The following is a 22,811-nucleotide window of genomic DNA, read 5'->3' as shown; positions in this document are numbered from 1 at the left end:
CCCCCCAGGCAGAGGATGCTGGAGAGATTTGACCTCCGATGGGAGAGACACAGCCCTGTCCCCCAGCCATCTCTCCTCACCTCTGGTTGCCAATCCAGCTGCATGGTAGCCATGGGGCTCTGCTGCCAGGAGGGATGCGGGGAGCCCCACAGCAGTAGGGTGCTTGGCAGACCTTCAGGGATGAACCTTTAGAGACTTGTAGGGACCATGGCTGGGGACCTTGAGAAGGACAGTGATGTGCTCAGGCGGGTCTCCCAGAGAGCTCTGAAGCTCCAGGCATAGCCGGTGGGGAGGTCTGGGGCAAGGAGCTGCGATCTTAGGTAAAAACCTGTAGGCCACATCCTAGAGGCAGAGCGTGTGAGATGGAGGGGGTGGCGCGGAGGCAGTAGGAACAGAAGAAGGGTTTAGGTCTGGGAAGAGGAACCCATCTGAGAGGTGGATACAGAGCTCAGTGCTTGAAGGAAGGGCAAAGTGGAAGGCACTAGTCTGGGGGATGTGGTAGCTAAGTTGAGAGAATGGGGTTGGTGAGAGGAAAAAGGTTGGCTGAGAGGAATGGAGGGAGGGGGGGCAGAAAGGGATGAGCAAGATGAGACAAAGAGGAAGAACAACTCAAAAAAGGGAATGATTGAACAGTAAGAGGTAAAATATGAATGTGAGACTCTGTAGAAAGCTGATGAAGAAGAAAAAAAGTAATATTGAAAAACCGAGGAATGAAGAAAGGAAAAGAAAAAAATGGTAGCAATAGCTCTGTGGAGGAGAAAGTGAGAAAATGCAGATACGGCCAAGAGGGGGAAAGGAACTAAAATGAGCAAGTGAAAGTGGAAAATCAGGGGTACCTGAACATTGTTATTTCAGTTCATGGAGAATACGGCTGTTGCATTCCCCCAACATAAAAACCACCTGCTGTAGAGATAGGAAAAGGGAGCTCAGTTTTCTGACAGAAAGAAAAGCAGGCCTGATCTTCCATTACACTGTAATTAGAATTAAAAAAAGCCCTTGGAGTTAGCCCTGTGCACAGCAGAGTGTTTCTCTCAAGGTTTGCACTGGAGGCTTCTCTGGGCCGGGAGCACGTCTCCTTTTCATTTGGTGCACTGCACATGCTTTGTGAATCATAAATAATAATAACCCACCAGGTTCCAGCTTTGAAATGTGGGTCATCTCATTCCTCTTCCACCAGTTCAAATACAGTTTATTACCTACCTTATACAGAAAGAGAAGCAGTGCAATCTTTCCCTGTGCTATAAAATTGAATCATTTCAAGCAATTCCATGTCCGCTCTGCATACCAGCTCTCAGATGCCCTATCGCCACCCACCAGGGACTTTGTTGACCTAGTTGGACTTTTCCTTCCTTAATTCAGATTCTTTTTTCCTTTATCATCAATGGCAAAAATCTAAATTGCCTTGATAGTTTATGACAGGGCCCAGAGGTTGCACAGAGGCAGGTAAGAGTTTCCTTTGCTATTTGCTTCCATTTAATGAAACAGACTGGTTTTGTTTGAGAGCTTCTCTTTCCAAATCAATTGACAACTCTTCCTTTCAGACTAATATTGACTAATTTTGCCACCTGGTGTTTAGAGCCATATGAAAAAAACAAGATGCAGTTACAGGCAAAAGTAAAGTGAGGCAGTGGACATTCTGTGGACTGCTTGCTTCCCTTGGGTCTGGCTGCCGTACCTCTGGCAAAGATTTGCCTTCCTGAAGTTCTCTGGTAGCCCAAGTCCCTTGAAAAGGTGTAGCCAATGCTGCAAGAGCAAGACAGCAAAAACTTCCCTCTGCTTTGTAGTTATGATTATTTTCTCCCCTATCAACCGCCATCAAAGCATTTCAAGGATCTTTGGCAGAACCACTAGGAATATGTTTCACTCTAGGATAGTTAGCCAAGACGAGCCTTTCATTGATATGCATTGCTGTAAAGCCTTCCAGCATTCCCTTTATTTTCCTGTTGGTGCAGTAGCTTCTTTGCTTTAAAAGGGAGATAAGGACTTTGTGCGCCTTCAGAAGCGTGACTGCCATTTCGAATTATTTCAGAGATTGAATCATCAGTATGCACTGAGCCTGCTGTACCAGCACTTCCCAAGACAACTGTATCTACATGCATCACTCAGGCAGGCAGTAACCATACCATGTGTTTTCTGTGCCTGGTACCATTGCATCTACTTTGTATTTTGAGAAACGTAGGCCCAGTGCCTGCTTTGTGCTTGTCCATCTCTTTGTTGTTGCTTTTCTCACCGGTTTCCATCCATACCGCAGTGGCCAAGGGCCATTCCTCTCAGACCAGCCAAGTGGCTGTTTTCACCCTATTTGTACCTGAAAGCACAGCATACTTTGAGGACTGACTTCCCTTCCATGGAAATGTATTTCCACCCTGCTCTGCATCTTGGGATCTTCCAGAGATAGGTGACATCAGCTTTCATGAGGAGCTGCAGGACAGTCACCTTGCTGGAGAAAACCCATCCCCCACTTAATTAGCCCCTACTTGGAGCTACTTATTCCCAGGCTTCCAGCACCAAAGAAATGGTATTGCAGCCTCCCCATAGAGCACGTTTCCTCTGCACCGTTCTGTCAGGAAGAGTGACTAGTGATATACAGAGTTGCTTGTAATGCAAATTATACCTCTCTGCTTTAATTTATTACACGTAAATACCTAAGCTGAGTTGCTGTGGAACCAGATTCTGCCACATGCTCAGCTGGAGTAACCTTGTCTGCATCACTGGAGTTGCAGGGAATTTGTACAAGTGCAAATGAGAAATGAATTTTGCCTTTAATGTGTTGCATGCCTGCAGGGAATTCATCACAAGCCTATCAGCACTGTAATCATTTTAATAATAAATCTTTTTCACTTCTTTAGCAAGCACAAACTGAAGATCCCAAGCACAGCAAAAACTTCCATGAGTGGCAGTCTGCTTCCTTAAGATATGCAGTTCTTATTATCCTCGTTTTGCAGATGGGGCAGCCAAGAAACTGCAGAATGAAGCAACTTGTCTAAAAACAAGCAGCACATCTTTTTGCAGAGCAGGCAAGAAGAGACTTACAATAAGATATGAATAGATCCCCAAACCTCCCCAACATGTGTTCCGGCCACGGGATGGCACTGCCACAAATGGGCACGACAGAGGTGCCACTTGACTTCTCTCACCTGAAGTCAATGAGTTCAATGAGTTCCTAATGTTCAATGAGGCTCCTAATAAAGCTTCCCTTTGGGGAAACAAGCTGAAATGCTGCATAAATATATCTCCGGATAAGAGTTACATAACTCTTAGCAGTGTTGTGCTGGTGGCACCTCAAGGTTGTGGCAGCCAGGCAGCACTTTCTTTGTACTTTGAGCGCTAGGACAGACCCTGTGAAAATTTCAGCCAGGAATTAGCATTTGTAGAATTGTGGTCTTTTTTCATGTGAGAACTGTATGTTATAGAAATATGCAGTGCTCACCTGTTCTAGAAAACAGAAGCAGCTGGAGAGCAGCAGAGGCTGGTGGCTCGGTGGCTCAGCCAGGGCTGTGGGTTTGTGTGTGCTTCCCCACTGAAGTGGCCTTTGCGAGGAACGCGTGCTGGCTTCTGTGGGGAGTCATGCAAAATGTTCACTCTCAATCAGCCTGCCTTGTGCACAGAAGAGACAGTCTTGGATGTGAACGTTCGCGATCAGGGCAGAGACCATCAAACCCACCTTGTGCTTGCTCCATAGTTGTGGTAGCATCCCGGAGCCAGGATGGAGTAAATGATCTAGGGGTGAAGGTAAAGGTCACAAGTTTGCGTGCAGCTACCGGAATGAATGGAGGGTGTAAATTTGCTGTGTGTCTGCTTCTCCGTGGTACCTGCCAGTATGTGCTCTGTTATAAGAGGGTAAAGTCAATGCAACTTACTCCCCCGATGGAAAAGCAGTACCCTCTCCCATGATTGCTGTGGGTACTGAGCATTAAGTGCACATAGGCAGTAATTACACTCTGGCTTTGCCCCAGGGCAACTTTTGCCCAATTTTCCTATTCCTTGCAGTATTTCCAGTTAACAGCATGTTTGAGCAGATATCCACAATCTTCTTTCAAAGGCGTGAGCAGTTTCTTGTTGCATAACACCTGGCTCCCTTCCCAAATGGTGCCGTGCTTTCTTAGGCTTTAAACAGCCTCAAATGAGCCGCTCTTAGCTGTGCTAGGCTTACTCACTGGGGATTCCCACCAGCTCATCTTTGATCATGTCCTACTGGTTATTTCGTATACCACCTCGCCTGTGCAAACTCGTAAGCTATAGGTTTGGAGGTGACTCATTACTTCTGCACTGTATGTCGTCTCCCCAAATGATACAAAAATAAAATAAGACTATTTTGATGTTACTAAACTAATGCCAGGGCAGGAGCTTTAATGCATCATGAAGCAGAAAGAGAAGTTATTAAAGATTTATCCAAGCTTCCTTACTTTAGTGGCTGAAATGAGCCAATAGGTACACACTGTGGACAAACAATAGTTTCATTTACGGTGACAGAATTTAAGAATAACAGCAAACATTAGATCATCTTCTCAGACCTTCTGTAGATCACAGGCCATTACATTTCACCCACTTATCCCTAAATGAAGCAAAGTGCATTTTCTAGTCATCTTGAATCAATTTAGGCATTTGCTCTCAAAAAATAAGCAGATTACTAATCCATCTATTTAATTATAGATTTCTCCAATGAGAAGTTGGAACAAGAACTAGTAAAAAATAAATACTAAGTTACCAGAACATGTCATTCATTGTCTCCTATTTTAATTTTATAATTCTCATAAAAGAATAGATCATCATAGATCATAGACTATTTCATTTGGAACAACGATCATCTGGTCCAACTGCCTGACCACTGCAGGGCCGACCAGCAGTTACAGCGTGTTATTAAGGACATTGTCCAAATGCCTGTCCAACACTGACAGGCTTGGGGCACCGACCACCTCTCCAGGAAGCCTGTTCCAGTCTCTGACCACCCTCTCAGTAAGGAAGTGCTTCCTCATGTCCAGTCTGAGCCTTCCTTGGCGCAGCTTTGAACCATTCCCACACCTCCTGTTACTGGATCCCAGGAAAGAGCTCAGCACCTCCCTCTCTGCTTCCCCTTCTCAGGAAGCTGTGGGGAGCAATGGGGTTGCCCCTCAGCCTCCTCCTCCTCCTCCTCCTCTCCAAACTGGACAATCCAAAGTCCTTAGCCACTCCTCACAGGACGTGCCTTCCAGCCCTTCCACCAGCTTTGTTGCCCTCCTCTGGATGCATTCAAGGACCTTCACACCCTGCTGAGATGGTGGGGCCCAGACCTGCACACAGTGACTCCAGGTGAGGCTGCACCAATGCTGAATACAGCGGGATAATCACCATTTTGACCGGCTAGTGATGCTGTTTGTCACCCAAAGGGTTGTCAAGCATTAGAATGGGCTGCACAGGGAAGTGGCTGAGTCCCCATCCCTGGAGGTATTTAAGAGACGGGTAGACAAGGTGCTTAGGGACATGGTTTAGTGGTGGGATGGCAGGGTTAGGTTAGCGGTTGGACTTGATGATCTTAAAGGTCTTTTCCAACCTAAACAATTCTATGATTCTATGATTCTATGCCCCCCCAGATGCAGTTTGCCCTCTGGGCTGCCAGAAATTTTGTCCTTCTTTCCTAATGGCTGACAATTGTAGACAGTAGGATTTGTAGCATAGAAGCAGTTCAGTGTAAGAGACAGAGTTCAAAAAAGCCTACCAGTTCAACATAAAAGCCTATGATAGCTCAACATGTATTCCCCAGAAATTTCCCAGTTATAAGCCTCATACATAGCATTATTTGTGTTGTAGCTTTCCTAGCACGTTATACTCAGCACAGCACATTCACTTATGTATGAGGCGGCTCTCTCCACTTGGCTGGAGTACCATTGCCAACCTTTAGTCCATGGCCCAGTTAATCTTTGTTGATTATAAGCTGTGAGAGGCCACTGCAGACGTGGATAGATTCCTGCAGAAGCAGGAATTTGGCCGATAAAAGAGGATATTTACTTTGTAATCTTCACTGAGTTTTGCTGACAGCCACTGCAGCATAAGATCAAAGGCAACAGGAGACAAGGCATTTTTAGCAGTGCAGAGATGGCTTGCAGGGCAGAGCTGCCCACCAAATGTGTTGGCACCATGTATTGGAGAAGCCAGGTACCACCTCTGATGTTAACTGCCCAGTTCCAGGAACTTGGATCCACTCTACCTGGACATAATGCAGGTGGACCTAGCCTGGGAATTTTGTGTCTCCTGCTCAAGGCATGGAGTCTAGCCATGGGATCTAGCACCCTTTGGTTATACAAAAGTTATGTGTTAACTCTTCTTGGAGTAATAGGTATACACAGGTATACTCAGTATCACTAGTTCTGGCCCAAACCCCCCCAAAATAAAAAAAAAAAAAAGTGAGCCCCGTAAGCCTTGTAATTCAGTCATGGGGAGTGCAGAAGGGAGGAAGTACGATCTAGAAATGCCTGTTCCACAATCACCTCAAATCCTCTAGTGCAAGTCTCACCAAGGATAGTACGAATAGGCAAATACCAGAGAGAAAATAGAAACTGAAATTTTTGCATTTATTGTATTTTTGCTTGGAGGTATACTGAGTGCCTTGGTGCTAACATGGGTCTAGTCAAACCTAGCTTTGTTATCAAAGCAGACCCAGCTTTTGCTGGCTTGCTGGTGAGAGGCAAGGAGGTATCCCCTTCTTCTGGTAGATCCTTGAGCAGCCAATCATGTGGGGACTTCTCTGGATATATGTACGTTACTCCAAGCATGGTGCGCACACTCAAGTCCATGTCAAGTCCACGCTAATATCTGGTTATTGGTTGACAGAGAACAGATGCTCAAACTCTCTGGTTCTGAACTTAGGACCTAAAAAAGCATTGTGTTTGAGGTTCAGGAGCAGGTTAACCCTTTCGCTTCTAAGAGAACAAACAACTGGAGTTAGAATTCCGTGTGCAAGAAACCAATGGGCTATAGCAAAGTCTTCTGTCTAAAACTGTGTTTACTTGAAAGCTAAGCGGCTCTGAATTTTGGAAAGCTCCGTAAGGGAGAAAGAACATTGTCTTGTTTTTGATAAAAAGCCACCAGCATAGCCTCCACAGTTAGCATGAATTCACTTACCTCTTAATATAATACTTGTATATATGTACTGATATGAATGTGCTATTTATATTGGTGTAAGTAGTCAGAGTCCCTTGGAGATAAAACTATTACTTGAGAAAGATGCGTGGCACTCAAACACCAGGCTAATTAATACAGTAATTGCCTGCAGAGAATCCAGTTTGGCTTTTTCACCAGAAAAGACAATCACCTCTCCAACCTTTGGTCAGGGTGAAATTTGCCCAAACTCTGATTAAAATTTGCCCAGAATACGGTTTTGGTCATAGCTTATTTTTGTTCTAATGGAAGTTCTGCTTCCACAGAGATGCTGGTCTCCTCAAAGTCAGTGGTGAAACTCCCAGTGGCCTTGCCAGGTAGCTCACTGTAAGCTTCAGTCCAATTTTTACTCAAGAAGGGAATGCAGAATAATAAGAAAAAAAAAAAAATCTTTTTCCATACTACTTTTTCCATACTATCAAGAGTACGTATCTCATAATCAGGTTTATTCTTCACATGCTTTTATGGCTGTTACTTTTCAGTACCACAATGCCGATACTGTGATAAGCAGCCAGTATCTTCCATTTTCACTCTGTACTCCAATCATGCATTCTGATTAATAATAAAAAGGACAGTATTTAGGGGAACTCCCCACCCCACAACATGGAATATCATGTTTTAATGAGGCCCATTTGCGTGCAGCACTTTTAATAGAATTTCTAAGCAGTTGCCTCTGAAGATAAATAAAATGGATTAAAGCCCAAATTGCAGCAGTATGAAGTTGATAATTTTTCAAGTCTCTCTATATCAGTACCAGGAATCCGAATATATATTTTGCAGGAAGCCTTGCTGGAGTATTTAACAGAGGAAGAAAGAGATATGTATGCTAAGGAGGAGAATTTAGTGTGTCACAAATATGTGCAAATTATTTAATTCTAACTCTTAGTAAGCATAGGTATAATATTTAGCACAGGATAAATCAGGAATTAATGTATGATAACCATTAGTGACAGAAAATGCTATATTGGTGAGTAATACTTTAGGATGTGGGAGTACCTGTTACAAGAAACTTAGGCCTATTTGGTACAAGTGAAGCTATATGGATCATCTGGTGGTATCAGTGATACGGGCCAGGTTTCCACAGCCAAGAGGACAGGAAAATCTTCTTGATGCCTGTGAGCCAGTAGACCTATTTCCTACACTACTGAAATTAGGGTGAGATGATCAGATAAGTTTGAATATCCTGCATAGATGATTGTCCCACTTCATTCTGTATAATTAGTTAGTTTATATTATCAGTTCCAATAGCAGAAGAGGGTCTGAAGTCAGAGTGCATTTGTCGTGCTTTGAATCTGTGTTCATGCAGTTTTCCCCATTTCCAGATACCTACCTCCCTTATTCTGTAGCCTCAAGCAAATTCAGACCTTCTGACCTAATAGGTTAATACCCTGGTTTTGTTCTCTAAAATAACCCCTACTGTGGATTTTAAAACTATCTGCTGTATTGATTTATTCTTAATTTAGCTACACCATTCCATGATCAAATTAAGTAAAATTATTTTTATCTGTTCCTGTAAAAGCAAAGTATTTAAAGAAAGTGCTTGAAACTTTTACAGTTTCCCAAAAAGCATCTAAAAATCCATACGTGCAATGCCATTTTGACCAAATATTCTCATTTAAAAAGAGATTTAATCAAGACTTATGGGGTTTTGTCATTTTTCAATTACAATACATCAATTGGTATTCATTAAAAAAAATACTACTGGTCTGTTAGACCTTCAGCACCGACCATGGTTGAAAAGTTGGGGAATTGTGCCCAGCCAAACCCGAAGTCATTGCAGCACTAAGCACTGCAGTCCCATCCGCCCGCCACTCATGAGGACTCACAGCTTCCCCATAGGAACCCAAGAGCAATTTCTTCAAAAATCACACACAGAGCCACCATATGGGGCTCGACCAAAGGTCTGCCTGGTCCTGTCTCCAGCTCGGAGAAATTGATCAGGGAGGTGTTATTTTCTAGCCTGAGATGCATCTCTCACTGTGTGGGTGTGCCGACAGCTGCAGTTTCCCCAGATGTAGGCAACAACTTTTTTTCTCTGTTTTCTGCTTTATTCCTAGTCATTTTTGGCTGTTATTTTGCTTTTTTGGCTGCTCCTGAACACCGAGTTGCCCTTTTTGTGGAGCAGACTGTGAAGGGCTCAGGATCCCTGGTGGCAATGGCCAGAGCCCATCACTGCATGTGCAGCATGTGACTTGTTTACTCCCACCTCCACCATTTTATCGGCACGCTTCTCCATCTGCCGATTTATGACCCAGTCACATAGCCTGTCGTCCCTTGCAGGTGGCCCTTACCCTGGCTGACCTGCCTAATTTCATGTCGTTAGGAAACTTTGTCACCTCACTTCTCGCCCCCTTGTTTGCGTCACCTGTGGTCACAGTATCACAGAATGGCAGGTGTTGGAAGGGACCTCCAGAGATCACAGAATCACAGAATCACAAGAGTTGGAAGGGACCAGATCATCCAGTCCAACCCCCCCTGCTAAAGCAGGCTCACCTAGAGCAGATTGCACAGGACATCATCCAGGCGGGTTTTGAATATCTCCAAAGAAGGAGACTCCACAACCCCCCTGGATACTGAGCCCCCTTTGTACTGAGCCTTTTATCCATTCCAGCACCTTTCCTGGCTGCTTGTTTTCTCGAAGGCCCTTTGGAGTGGGATTTTGGCAGAAGCCTCTTAAAAACCTAGAAAGAGAAAGCGCATCTCCTTTATCAGCATGCCTGTTGACCTCCACCAAAGGACACCATTGCGGCTGAGGATGAATGGTCTGGCTTGCCTGGTAGGTAACGCCCAGCAGAGCCCTGTGCTGTGTGCCGTGCTAAGCTGCCCGTTCCTCACTATCGCTCGCTCTCCCTAGCACTTACCCTCTGTTGCAGAGTTGAGTTTTGAAGGGAAGGCCCTTCAAAGAGCGGAGGTGGAGTGTGTGCTCCTCTTCAGCAGCTTGGTGCGGGGAGCAGCCTCCCACCCCTGTGCTAGAAGGAGCAGGGATCCCAGTCTGCCCAAGGGGGTGCCCTAATCTGCAGGCCTTCCACAGCCAGAGGAACCCAGATATCAGCAAAGCTGGCCTGCTCAGAATAGAAAACATCCTTATTCATTGGGAAAATGTGAAGTGAGGAGGGCGTTTGCCCAGAGGAGAAAAAGTGAGGCTCTAGGCCTTATTCCAATGGCTACTTCAAACACAGAATGGAAATATTTCTAGGAGATGGCTCTAAAAATGAGATGGGAACTCTCAAATGTGTCTTTGAATCCTGACAGGCTCTGGGTGTAAGCGAGGCACAAACCCGCTTAGGAGTCGTGGAGCTTAGGCATGCCCAGGAACAGATTCTTTGACATCTGAGGAGCTCCAGTGGGGTTGGGAGGGGGATACAGCTGGTGCAAACAGCCTTGGCAAAGCTAAAGCTCATTTGGAGAAGGAGGGGATGTCCCTTGATGCAGCAGTTAGGCTGTGCGCGCTCTCATTACTGGTCTGTGTAGCAGAGACAGAGCCTTTGGAAAGGCTGATACATGGAGATTACTGGCTTCCGAAATTAAATGGTTCCTTAAAACCAGCTATCAGGATGACCTGTGAAAGGGGAGATCATCGTGGGCAATGCCGTGAGAAAGCTGCACTGGCTACTGGGTGATCTGCCAGGTGACAGATGAGACCCCTAAGACCTCACTCTTTAACCTGACCAACTGTGTAGAAAATGCCTGGGCAGCATAGCTGAACAGATATAATTTCAGATTTAGACAACTACAGTGGCAATTAGAGACATAAATCACTTGGTGGATTTGGCACTTCATCTTCTCTTCACAGGATGATGCCTCAGCTATTTTTTAACAGCTTAGCTGGAAAATCGTGGACAGCTAAATAATGCATAGCTAGTGCGGTAGACGGGAACGGGATAGAAACACTTCGGGGGGTTTGGGAGCCTGCTGCTGAGGCAGGTAGCATTGTGTGTCCAGAAGACCACCAGCAGAAGTCATCGTGTGTCCTCTTAGGTGTGTTTGTAACTGGTAAGTGTGTGTGTTGGAACTAATGGTCTCCCACTGATCTCTCTGTGTGGTAATTATTGGGTGAAGAGGAAGCCACACAGCATTCAAGGTTGTGGGAATATACCTTGTGTGGTGTCCAGCTCCAATCCCCCTGCACGCCATGGGACTGTGGAGCTCTGACCAGGCTGAGGGTCAGGCGCTGTCTTACAGGACTTGCCTCAGCTCATTCTCCCCTATTTAGGATAAGCATGTAATAGTTTTGCCAGCTTTACAGACTTGTTCTGTGCAGTGCCCAAGCAGCTACAAAGCATCAAAGGCCTGGGGACCCTGCCATGTGAGGACAGGCTGAGAGAGCTGGGTTTGTTCAGCCTTGAGAGAAGGAGGCTTAGAGGGGACCTCATCACCTTGTACCAGTACAAAGAAGATGGAGACTCCCTTTTTACAAGGAGTCACATGGAGAGCACAAGGGGGAATGGTTACAAATTGCTCTTGGGGAGATTCTGACTGGACATGAGAGGGAAATTTTTCACAATGAGAACAGTCACTATTGGAATACTCTCCCCAGGGGAGCGGTTGACTCTGCCACATTGGACACTTTTAAGATGCAGCTGGACAGGGTGCTGGGCCATCTTGTCTAGACTGTGCTCTTGCCTAGAAAGGTTGGACCAGATGATCCTTGAGGACCCTTCCAACCTAGGATTCTATGATTCTGTGATTTGAGAGGCTGGCAAAATGGAAACGCCTTGAGGATGGTTCATTTGTAATTGTCACAGAGTCCTGTGAGGATTCTTCCTTTTGTCAGGATTTTTTCGAGAAGCCCAGTTTAAAGAGCTGTTTAAGAATATTCTTACACTGAAGCACATTCATAGCCTGGAGAAGCTGCCAGAGTTGTGCATTATCATTAGGCACATGTTTCAGTCCCTAATGAGCAGGACCTTAGTCTGTGAGGGTCACTTTGTCACTCTGAAGGGCTGGCAAGGGCACCCAGTGCTTTTGTAATACTTCTTTCACTCATTTGCTGGCGAGGCAGCAGCGGCTAAAGCCCTTCATTGGTGACGGCTAAATGTTTGTGTGGTGGGGCCCAGCTCAGAGCCCACCAGTGCTGTCTGCAGTGGCTTTACTCTCTGTTCCTGGCAGCAGCAATGGAGAGGTGGGACTCATCTCACCCAGCTTCAGACACCCACACTAGAGACACCTACTTCTGAGCTTGTCGCCCCAGACTGTTTAGAGCTGGCGGAGAGAAACAAGCACTTGGAGAGGGTGATTCATCTGCCTTGTTTTAATCGTCTGCCTTAGGAAGAGATAAGCCATGCTATGGAAATGTCTTTTTTCTGTCTACTAACTATGCAGAGAGTGTAAATGACTGTCTCAGATATACAAGTCTGCACAGCAGATGTCTCAAACTGAGAAGATGAATACCACCCTTTTTATCAGTATCACATTTTTTAACATAGACTGTGAGGTACAGTGTGGTCCTATGGTAAGCCTTTAACTGGCTAGCTGCGCACGGAATCTTAAGCCTTAAAGCACTTTTGAGGTGGTCTGGACAGGCTATTTAAAGGTGGTACCTCTGCTGGGGTGGATTTTCTTTAAGCCAGTGCAAGCATCTGTAGTCGGTAAGAAAGGGCACATCACCTAAGGCATCTGCCTTACGTGGGGGGTGTAGTGCCTTCCAGTGCCTACTTTACCCCGTGGTCTCATCTGGGGGTGTGGAGTGAGTAGCTCAGGTGTAGATGTTCCTGCTACTGGTACCTGAAGTTGGCTGAGGGGGATTTCACCCATAAAGGCGGAAACAGAAGGATGGCTGTTTTCTGGGGGTGGGGATCCCCACAGGTAATGGCATTGGCACTAGCAATGGAGGTGATTTCCTTCCTTTGCTTCCGAATGCTATGGAAGAGAGGTGGGCTGAAAAGGAGGGAGGAGGAGTGGTTCCAGTTGGGATTTATGAAACAGGAAAGTGAATGGACAAAAGGGAGAGTGAAAAGCCAAAATTAGTAAAAGCAAGATCGGCACTTTCCTCTATCTCAGCATCTTGATTTGTTCTTTTGGGGGATACATAGCATACAGTCTGCTGCAAGGAGCAATGGAAGAAACCCATTAACAGTCTGGAGGAGGATGTCCAGAAATAAAATTCTTTAATGTCCTGCCTCATCCATTCTGAATTTTTAAATTCATGTGTATTCTGTTGCCAGCTGGCCCTTGTGCAGTGTTAGAAAGAGAGTGAGGAGCTTCTCATCCATGTGTGGGTTTGATGTCACCCCATCTGTGCACCTGAGGTTTGGGTGAGGAACATGGGCATGCAGGGAAAAGCCGCAGGGAAAGCTGCAGCTCTGGGTGTTAGGCATGCCAGCTGGCAGGCAAGTCCCCAGCACAGCACATGAGAGGATGAGGCCACCTGGGTGTGTATCATCTGTAGCATCCACCATTTCCAAAGACAGTCTGGCTTTTGGGGGCAGTTTATGCCCCAGGTACCCTCCAGGACAGTGCGGCATCCACTGGAAAAGGCTGTGCCCATCTGACATCCAGCCCTCCAGCGGCACAGGAAATCGTGAGGGCACGATGCAGTTTCACTGACAGATGCTGGCCTAAGAAGCCTAAGCTTGTAACTGTTAATCACCAGGACAGTGATTTTCACCCCAAAACATGGGGCCCATCATCATTAAACCCATCATGCCTGGGATAAGTGTTTACTCCATCCATCATGTAAATGCATCTAAAGAATGAACATCCCTAGAAATTTAAGCCTTGAGCTGCAAGATCACTTTAGAAATGATACATGCAGTATTGTCTTTTGCTGGAAGTGAATGTTTCTGTTGGTGTATTTAACACAAAATTAAACATACCTGGACAAGACATTTTGTCTATGGAGGTAACTGCTGTGGAACAGAGTTAAAAAGCAGTGATACTCAGGCGAGCTGTCCAAATGAACTGCTGACATGTGGGTATGTGCACAAAACACGTGGGAGCAGGGCAGGCAGCTGCAGCCTTCGGTGGGGGGGAGACCCTCACCACAGGGTCTGTTGTGGGGTGTCCACCAAATACTGCATTATTTTGAGTGTCTGATGCATCAGGTGGTATAGTTTTGATTTTCTCTCTTTTCAGTGGTTGCCAAGACCACTGGGCCAGAGGGCCAGACATGTTATCTTGCTGTCTTCAGTGATCAATTATTATTTTCAAAAAATATCACAGCTTCAGTGTTGTGATTCAGAGCACCTACTCATCTTGGGCTATCATATACCCTAGTGGCTTAAGGCACGTTCCCTAGCATTCTTCCTGGGGGCATAACTGCAGGGAAGACAGGGACAGGACGGCAGGTACCCTGCTACCTATCTTCTAGAAGGAGGAACATTTTTGCCTACATCTCCAAGTAGTTTCAGAGATCCAAACGGTGAGTGGAGGAAGGCTTTTTCCCGCATTGACCCGGTGGCACAAATGCCTCCTAAGCTCTTGTTTGGCACCCTGGCTGCCTGGATTAATTTTTTTTTCTGTGCCCAGCTCTACCTGCGGTCCGTGGGAAGGATGCTGGAGGTCGTTAGGGGGTGTGAAGTATTTGCTGTTGCAGTGACGATGCCCGGTAGAAAAGCTTGAGAGGAAAGGAAAAATTCAGTGGTCATCGCGGGACTTGTGTGGTGGATGGCAAAGGGAGTGCTGGCAGCTGCCTGTGGTCTGGCGAAGTTAAAAGCAATGAATGTACCATTCGTTGTTGGGTAAACCAAACCCTGGCCGGTCTGTGCAGTGAGGGAGGCAAGAAGCATTAGTTACAAGCAGTGATGTAAAGAAAATATATATAAATTATTTTGAATGAGCTAAGTGTTCACAGGGAGCCTTTTTTTTTTCCCAGTTCTAGCTTCTTCTAACACTTAGCAGGTAGCTTGTAATCTTTCCCTTACATGTTTGATACAAAAAAGCCACATGAACTTTGGATAATTCATTGGCCTGCCGGTGCATCTCCCACTACATGGGAAGCTGCCCACACAATCTTCTCTTGAAAACTGAAGTAAGTGGAGAGATCAGCAACATCCCCATTTCTCTTAAAGCTGCCCAAAAAGACGAGATGTTTATACCTTTGCTGCTGTACATTCTTTTTGGATTTCGAGATATCAAACAGAGGCCACAGTCTTTCCCATTACAAAATAACAGCTTTGCTAGGCAAACTAATGGTACTCTTAGCTCAGATCATCCATTTCTTATCTGTGAAGAAATAATTAAATGGTTCTCTCCATCGGAATAAACCCATGTATTAGCTCATGTAAATACAAATTTAGGCTAACCTGAAATAAGAAGCTTTAAGAGATTTTCCATTCCAAATACTGATTCTCACCAATATAAGGAAGGATTTTTTTATGTGCAGATCTCTCTTAGTCTGCCTTGAACATATATAAATGTTTGGCAATAATAGAGTCTCTCATTTTCCCGGCTGTACATTTATTTCTCTTTTCACCTTCCAATGTGTGCAATAACCTCTGGACGCTTTTGAAGTTGTATGTTCCTGGCTTCCAACATGAACTCACTCCTTCAGTTGAATGGACCAGCTAAACTCCTGTCAGCCTGTAGCAGACGTCGCTGCTGAGGGTTGCAGGCGGGTGCCTGGCGGCCTCGGTGGGTGTTGAGTGGGGTGAGCTTAAGGCAGGCAGGCAAGGGCCCTGCAGGTGGTGGCCTGCTGCTGAGGTCTGCCAGCACGTTGTGATCTCAGTGGGAATGGAATGACCTCACCCCACTTTGCTGGTTCATTCACAAGCTGGATACCTTATCTGCTGCTGATAGTGGTATGATAGCAGGGCTGTAACAATTCATGTTTAAGTATGTAAGTAAAGGGGCAAGGTATTTTAGGAGAGAAGTTACCTTTTCATTCAACCAAGTGCTCCAATATGTAAAAGAGACAAGTTTTGGGGAACATAAGCCCGGAGGGGGTTTTGATGGCTGCAATGTTGCTGATTTGAAAGCAGACATACAGTGGATGCCGTCTTGAAAAATCATCACCTGGTTTGTACAGTGTCTGAAACTGGGCTGACGGGTGCCCGGGTGTGTGGTTGAGGAGCCGCCTGCATCCTTTGGGACCCTGGACGCTGGGATCAGCAATAAGGCATGTGTGGAACTGAGCTTTCCAGAGCATCCCAGGTGCAGTTATACTGGGGCAAAGTTCCAGTCCACGTGCTGCGTCGCAATTGGTGCAGGACTCGAGCTAAAAAAGTTAGGGTTGCCTAGTCCGAGATGCTCTTTAGGGCAGCCTGTGACTTGGTCTAATTTTTGCCTTCTGGTTACAGCCTCAGGAGAGCTGCTTTAAGAGGGATCACCAAAATACTTGGTGATCCCAGTTCAGTATTAATCATGCTACTTACATTGCAGTGATCGTGCTTAAGTTCAAGACTAAATACATTGCCACCTCCCTCCTTTTAAGAAACACCGTGTTCCATAAGCTGCTCAATTCCACATTTTCCAAGACAATAACAATTCCAAGGGCTGTTGTAATCTCCTTTGCTGCTTTATTAAACTCAGTGCCGTATTTTTCATTCATTTGCACACCCTAACAGCATCAGTTTAAGTGGTGTGTTAAACCTTTCTATGTACATCAGAGCAACATGTAATTTTCATTTCCATTTTACCCAGTGGCTTCTAAATCCAGAGGTGATAATTATTATTTGCATTGTAATTATGCCTCAGTTGAACCAGAGGCTTTGCAATGATCTAAAAATGAAGGACATTTTGTGTCAAGATCTGGTGGGCTTTTTTTGCCGGTAACATGACTTCAGAGGGGCCTAGGATTTGAAAACTAAAACGCAGCCTGGATTTCCTTAGTAAGCCTTGTGTTTTCTTCTCCCCAGGGGATGAGCGGTCCCGGGAGTCTCCAGCCCCAGCCGAAGCACAGATGCAAGCCGGGGCGGAAGGCGGTGGAAGGGTGAACCGCTGTTGCTGGAAATGCTCTGTGACGCAACTCAAGAAGATTTTCTGGGGTGTGGCCGTGGTCCTGGGTGTCTGCTCCTCCTGGTCGGGTTCAACCCAGCTAGCAAAACTGACCTTTAAGAAATTCGATGCACCCTTCACTCTAACGTGGTTTGCAACAAACTGGAACTTTTTATTCTTTCCTTTGTACTATCTTGGACATGTTTTTAAGTCAGCTGAAAAGCAGTCTCCAAAGCAAAGATACAGGTATGGGAGCTTTCAGTTTTTCTCCTGTGGCTCTTGCATGCTGCTCTACCTCTAGCAGACATTTTATTCAGATGAGCCAGTTAAATCAAACTCGCATTTGCTCTCCTCTTCAGGTTTGTTAAAGGATGTTCTGAATTCATTCTGCATCCTGTGCTAGGTGGTATGTTACTATTCTTAATACGATTTCACTCCAGCAGTAAGAAATCCAGGTTTATTTCCAATACATACAAGTCACGTAGTGAAAGTCCATGTTTTCTGCAATTGCTTCTCAAGAGTTTTCTGTTCAAACCTCTGTGAACATCATTTTTTTATTAATATCTTCTGCCTCTAGCTGAATCTTATGGCAAGCTCAGAGTAAGCTAAGGAAGCTTTTCTTTTCCAAACTCAGGACTAGTGCAGTGCCTTGAATAGCCACATAAAAAGTATTGCGGTATTTTCCTGGCATTGTGCCCCTGACATCAAAGGCCAAGCTCTGATCCCAGTTAAACTTGAGCTCTTGTGTTTATTTCCGGGAGGAAGCGCAGTCATAACCAAAGGCAGCACTTTGTCTTCAGCACACCTTGTCTTTGCAGCAAGCCAAACCCACAAAGCCTGAAGCGCTCATGGAAAACCCTGAGTGCCCGTCCTCCATCAGGGGCTGAGGATGCTCCGGCTGCTTGAAGGGCTGCCTCTTGGTGAGCACTCCTTCATCTCATCTCATTTTGGCCTGAGAGGTGTCTGGGACAGATGGGATGACTCAGCCATCAAGATGTCCCATGTCAGAGAGCTTCCCCGATACGTGGAAGGATGTGAACAACGTTTTCCCCTTCTGTTGCACAGTGGGGCTCACAGCCTTTTAATGAAGTAGCTGAGAAAGTAAACAGTAAGAAGTACACATTGCTCAGCTTCCAGCTGTGCAGCAGCGAGGTGGAAACTCGCTACAGGAAAATATCTTAATAAACCGGGGTACTCGGGCAAAGCTCTACCTCAGGTGACTAGGGCTAAGGTTATAAATGTTGAAATTGTGCTGTTTAGCCATCATTACAGTTGCTTCATCTTCTAGGTCATTCGGGGGCTGCAGATAAAGGAGTTTCACTGTTCACTGCAGGTCCTAAAACAGTATCCAGAAGTTTTAAAGGCATTGTCATAAGATGCCATGTTTCCTTCACTTCAGCCTTCAGTTTGTATTTGTTGTTTACTCCACAGCAAACATGGTTGCTTCAGAGATGAGAAGCATGGAGGTTAGCAAGAGGAACAGTTTAATCTAAAACCAAAAAGAAATGCTAGCCCAGAATAGCTACTGTTTCATTTCTTTGGGTTTTAAATATTTTTCTTTCCAGCTGCTCTCAGATAATGTTTTAAATACTGCTGAATTCTGGGGTGAGCAGTTGTGGTTTGCCAGATCCCTGGGGTTAAAACCAGAGCATTACACTCTTTGTTGCTGCAGTTAATCGGTATGGGTGGTAGTTTTATGTCTTCCATTGAATTAAATGATGGCTGAGTTGAAGAGCAGGTGCAAGCCCTGCGGCCTGTTTGGGATGCAGGGGGACATCACGACAAGTAAGCTTGCAGCAGGCTTAGGAAAATGTGTGCATATGTGTGTCTGACCGGCAGACTGAATAGGGTTAATTTGATGGGTTTTTTATGTGTGTCAGGGTAGACTTGGGCATTTGGAGGGATGGCTTTGGTTCCTTGCTTTGCTGCAGATTTGTTTTGTGGCTTTGAGTGAGTCGCTACAGACCTCTGATTTCCTTGTACTCTGTCCGTTTGGATGAGACAGCCCTTTGGAGTGAGGGCCGTCCCTTGCCATGGGCTTATGTAGTGTCTGCTTCAGCAGGTCCACTGTCTGCACTGAGACCTTTCAGTGGTCCTGCACTAAGAAATACTGTAAGAAGAATTACTGTTCATCTGCCTGCTCCGTTGTGGCTGAGATGTCACATGCACGTACATCTGAAAAGCCAAGCATTGAGTTCCAGCATCTTCTCTTAATTAGTCCCCCTTTTTGCATATTTTTTTGTATGGGGGAGGGGGGCGGGGGGGAGAGAGAGGCTTTGCAGCTCTATAATAGAGACATTACCATCTTCAGGAAAGCTTGCACTCCAGCCACAGCTGGACATGCTAGGGAGGCATTGCATGGGCTTCCGGATAGTTCAAATAAGACAATACTGACCTGGAACTAATAAGCAACTTGCTTAATCACTAGCTGCTTCTTTTGTCCGTCACCTTCATTTATATTTTATATACTAGCTAAGCTCTCTGGCAGGAATTTGCAATGAGGTGAATGAAAAGGTGGTAGTGGGAGAAGGTGGAAATAGGACATCTAAGCCACCTTAGTAGTGAGGTAGTGAAGGAAGGGATTCTCAGATCTTGCCTGCACAGGTTGCTACAATCCACAGGCAACTGATTTTTTTGGCAGCAAAGCTCCCCAAGGACACCTGCCCCTCGGCAGGGCTGGGGGAGCTCAGGCTCCCCTCAGCGTGGCTCAGGCAGTCCCTTCTCACCACCCCTTCCCCGGCGGGCGGTGTTGCGGGGCCTGGGCCAGCAGGCGTGCTTTCAGGTACCTCGCTATACAGCTCTTTAGGTCTTAGCATGTAAAGAACAGCGACCATTAGGAAAAAAATTATACAAAAGAGGGATCATAAATTGTAGGAACGGTGAATAGATATATAGTCCCTCCTATGCAGATGACATGGTTTGTTATGGTTTTAAATTCCTATTGTGTTGTACCGGTGCATATATATACTATGCTGTAAATACATGAATTTGTATGTGTTGTAGTCTCACAAAAGAACATACCTGTCATGGATACAAGCCAGTTTAAACCTGCAGAGATTTTTTTCCCATTTTATAGCACATACAATTGTAATAAATTTGCCACCAAAATTTTATAGAAGCACATTAAATTTAAGCGCGGGCTTATCCAGTTTCAATATAAGATTTTGAGTATTAGGCCATAATGTAAAGTACTAAGGATTTCCAATTGACCCATATTGCATGGTAAGGAACTTTCTGTTTAAGCTGAAGTGGACTTAATCAGTTGTGTCCACGGCATGGGGAGAGGGTCACTCTTCAAAGCAACCCAAAACTTAGGCATTCGTGTCCAAACCGCCCTAGGCTCCCTGTGCAGCTCCGTCAAATGCCAGAGATGTGCCCAAATGTGCAGGGGGAACGCGTCCCATGCTGGCTACCAGGGGTGCTGCCCCCCTTGGCGCAGGACTGCGTGCATGGGGAGTGACGCAAGGAGCGCTGGCGGGCTGCTGAAGAGCTGCTCTCTTACTTCTTGTGCAAGTGCTCACTAGCTTAAAATAAAATTACAGTAACTAAATTATCATTCGTTTCAACCACTGTCCAGTCCAGAAATAATACATGTAGTGATTTATGCGCCTAATGGATCGTTTATGACTACTTTGTTTTGGCTTCATACTTTTTGCTTCCAAACTGTTTTATAAAATGACACATTTAATCTGATGAGCTACCCTCCGTCATACCTACATTATTAATTTATGAGGTAACATAAATTAAAAGCACTAAAGTTTAAAGCTCCCTGGCTACATAAAGGATTAAATTAAAATCTCTGTAAGATATTGCTTAGCTCTGTGTATCTCTAGGCAGGACAAAACACACCTTTTCTAAAGATTGACTCTGTGTGTGCCAGCTGAGGGAATAACGGAGGACTGTGTTCACATTTTGCAGGAGAATATCCCAGAAAGCTTGCTTATTTTGGTGGTACTGTCTTATCTAATGTTTTTTTTCTGAGAAGGAAAGGGCAGGACTTTCCAGAATGGTTTGCGTGATTATTTATTTATTTGTTTATCATTTAGATCTTGATTTTTGTTTCATAAAACATTAGAGCTAAAGAAAACACCAGAAGCTAAAACTAAATCTCTTCCATAACCTTGACGAGAGCTGATGCCTTGGGTGAATGAAAGAATCGTCGCACGTACCTGCACTGATCTACAACTACATTTGAACATGCTTTAACATGTTCTTTTTCAGTGCATCGGAGTTTTGCCTCTATACTGCCCCCAAATTAGCTGCCACTGATCTTTCAGAATTTGAACATTTTTCTTTGAAAAGAAAGAAAGAAGTTGTGGGTAACACCAAAGTATAGTTATTTCTTTGAAACTGGACCAAAATCCTGGGGGCAACAAGGGTAGAGGAAGAATGTGGTAGATCTCACTTACTCTGATTTACCAACACACCAACTTTGCAAGAGCCACTTTTGCTTTATACACATACGGGCTCAGAATCGAAACATAGCTCTTCAGTGGCCAGGAATTATCAGTGCCGTAGCTTCACATGATGTCCAGGAGAATGTAGGCCAGTTTCTAAATGTGTTTGATGGGTATTTCTGCTAGCATGAAGGAGACAAGGCACTTGCCCAGCGTCCCCAGTAATTCCAGGGGTTGGGTCTGTTAGTTTGATCCTGACGCACACAAAAGTGCGACTCACTGCACCATGGGCGCTCCCCTCCCCTTCTGCAGCAGGCAGAGAACCTGGGCAGGCAGTGCTGGTAACCAGCCCCCCGGCCACAATGAAACTCTAAGGGGGAAGAAGGTCAGAGCCTGATTTGGCATGACTGGATGCTTTTTTACGATTGATTTTTAACGTTTTGTATTCATGAGTCTCTCTTACCCAGAAGCATTAAAATGTTGCAGTGTGGTTGACTTTTGGCATCCTACTGATTTATATTGCTACTTAGGTGGGAGCTTCACCACCAGGGCAGGCAGCATTAACAGAGTCATAAATAAGCTACGAAGGCATCAAGACATGATGAATGCGGGTGTTTTTAGCAAATGTCACCCAATGAAGCATGTTTTCTTTCAAAAAACTTCGGTTTATAAACTCTATTTGTCTAATTCAGTACATTAGCCTTAAAATAATACCTATTTACTTTGTGTTCCTCAAAATAAAATCACTTTACAGTTCAAGTTCCCATTAGCTTGTTGGGAAAAAAAAAAAACAAAAAACAACAACCAAAGAGCAAAAAGGACCCTTGAAATGAGAAGATACAGCATTTGATTCTTACCTGAGTTAGATGGGTACAAGCCAGGAGTAACTCCAAATTAAATCAGTTTGATCTCTGCAGCAGTCTGTCAGGACTTACCTCTGTGCTTGGTATCGAACCAATTAATTAACAGAGGATGTGGATATTGTGCAAGAGGTTTGTCATACTCGTGGTCATCTCTCTCTCTCCTGCAGATGTCTGAACTGTTGTTGGTGATGTGTTATTGATGGGCCATGGTATCAATTCTCAGACTGTTCTCACTGAATCTGTAATTTTCTTCCAGGGGCTTTAGCTGAAGTCAAGGCCAAATTCTGCAATTAGCAAGTAGCAGTAGCAGTGAAGCCTTCTGCTGGAACAACATGGTGTTTGTGGTAGGGGCAGTGCTGTTGGGCGCCTGTCCGATGCCCAACCTGCTGTGCGTACAGCATCAAGCCAGTGCACGGAGCATTCATTTGGGCTTGGTTCAGCTGAAGTCCAAGCCACAGAGCTCAGGGTGATGCTGTTGTTAACTTCTGTTTCTCAAAGTTAAATAATTACCTCTTCCTGATGAAACCTGTGGTAGCTGCTGTCT

The 22,811-nt window shown here is 45.2% G+C and overlaps 1 protein-coding gene across 1 annotated transcript in view; it reads left to right on the top strand.

Annotated features, from left to right (window-relative positions):
- Positions 1-22,811, top strand: part of SLC35F3 (solute carrier family 35 member F3) — a gene marked incomplete at its 5' end in the record, with an annotated part of 191,523 nt that overhangs the window by 122,945 nt on the left and 45,767 nt on the right. The window contains one exon of the mRNA XM_009644136.2: positions 16,929-17,253. Within this exon, the coding sequence (XP_009642431.2) occupies positions 16,929-17,253 (325 nt within the window). The remainder of the gene's footprint in view (positions 1-16,928; positions 17,254-22,811) is intronic.

This window comes from Egretta garzetta, unplaced genomic scaffold (genome assembly GCF_000687185.1).
Source record: "Egretta garzetta isolate BGI_Z169 unplaced genomic scaffold, ASM68718v1 scaffold118, whole genome shotgun sequence".
Taxonomy (NCBI): domain Eukaryota; kingdom Metazoa; phylum Chordata; class Aves; order Pelecaniformes; family Ardeidae; genus Egretta; species Egretta garzetta.
The sequence above is the reverse complement of the archived record's forward strand: the minus strand, read 5'-3'. Positions and strand labels throughout refer to the sequence as shown.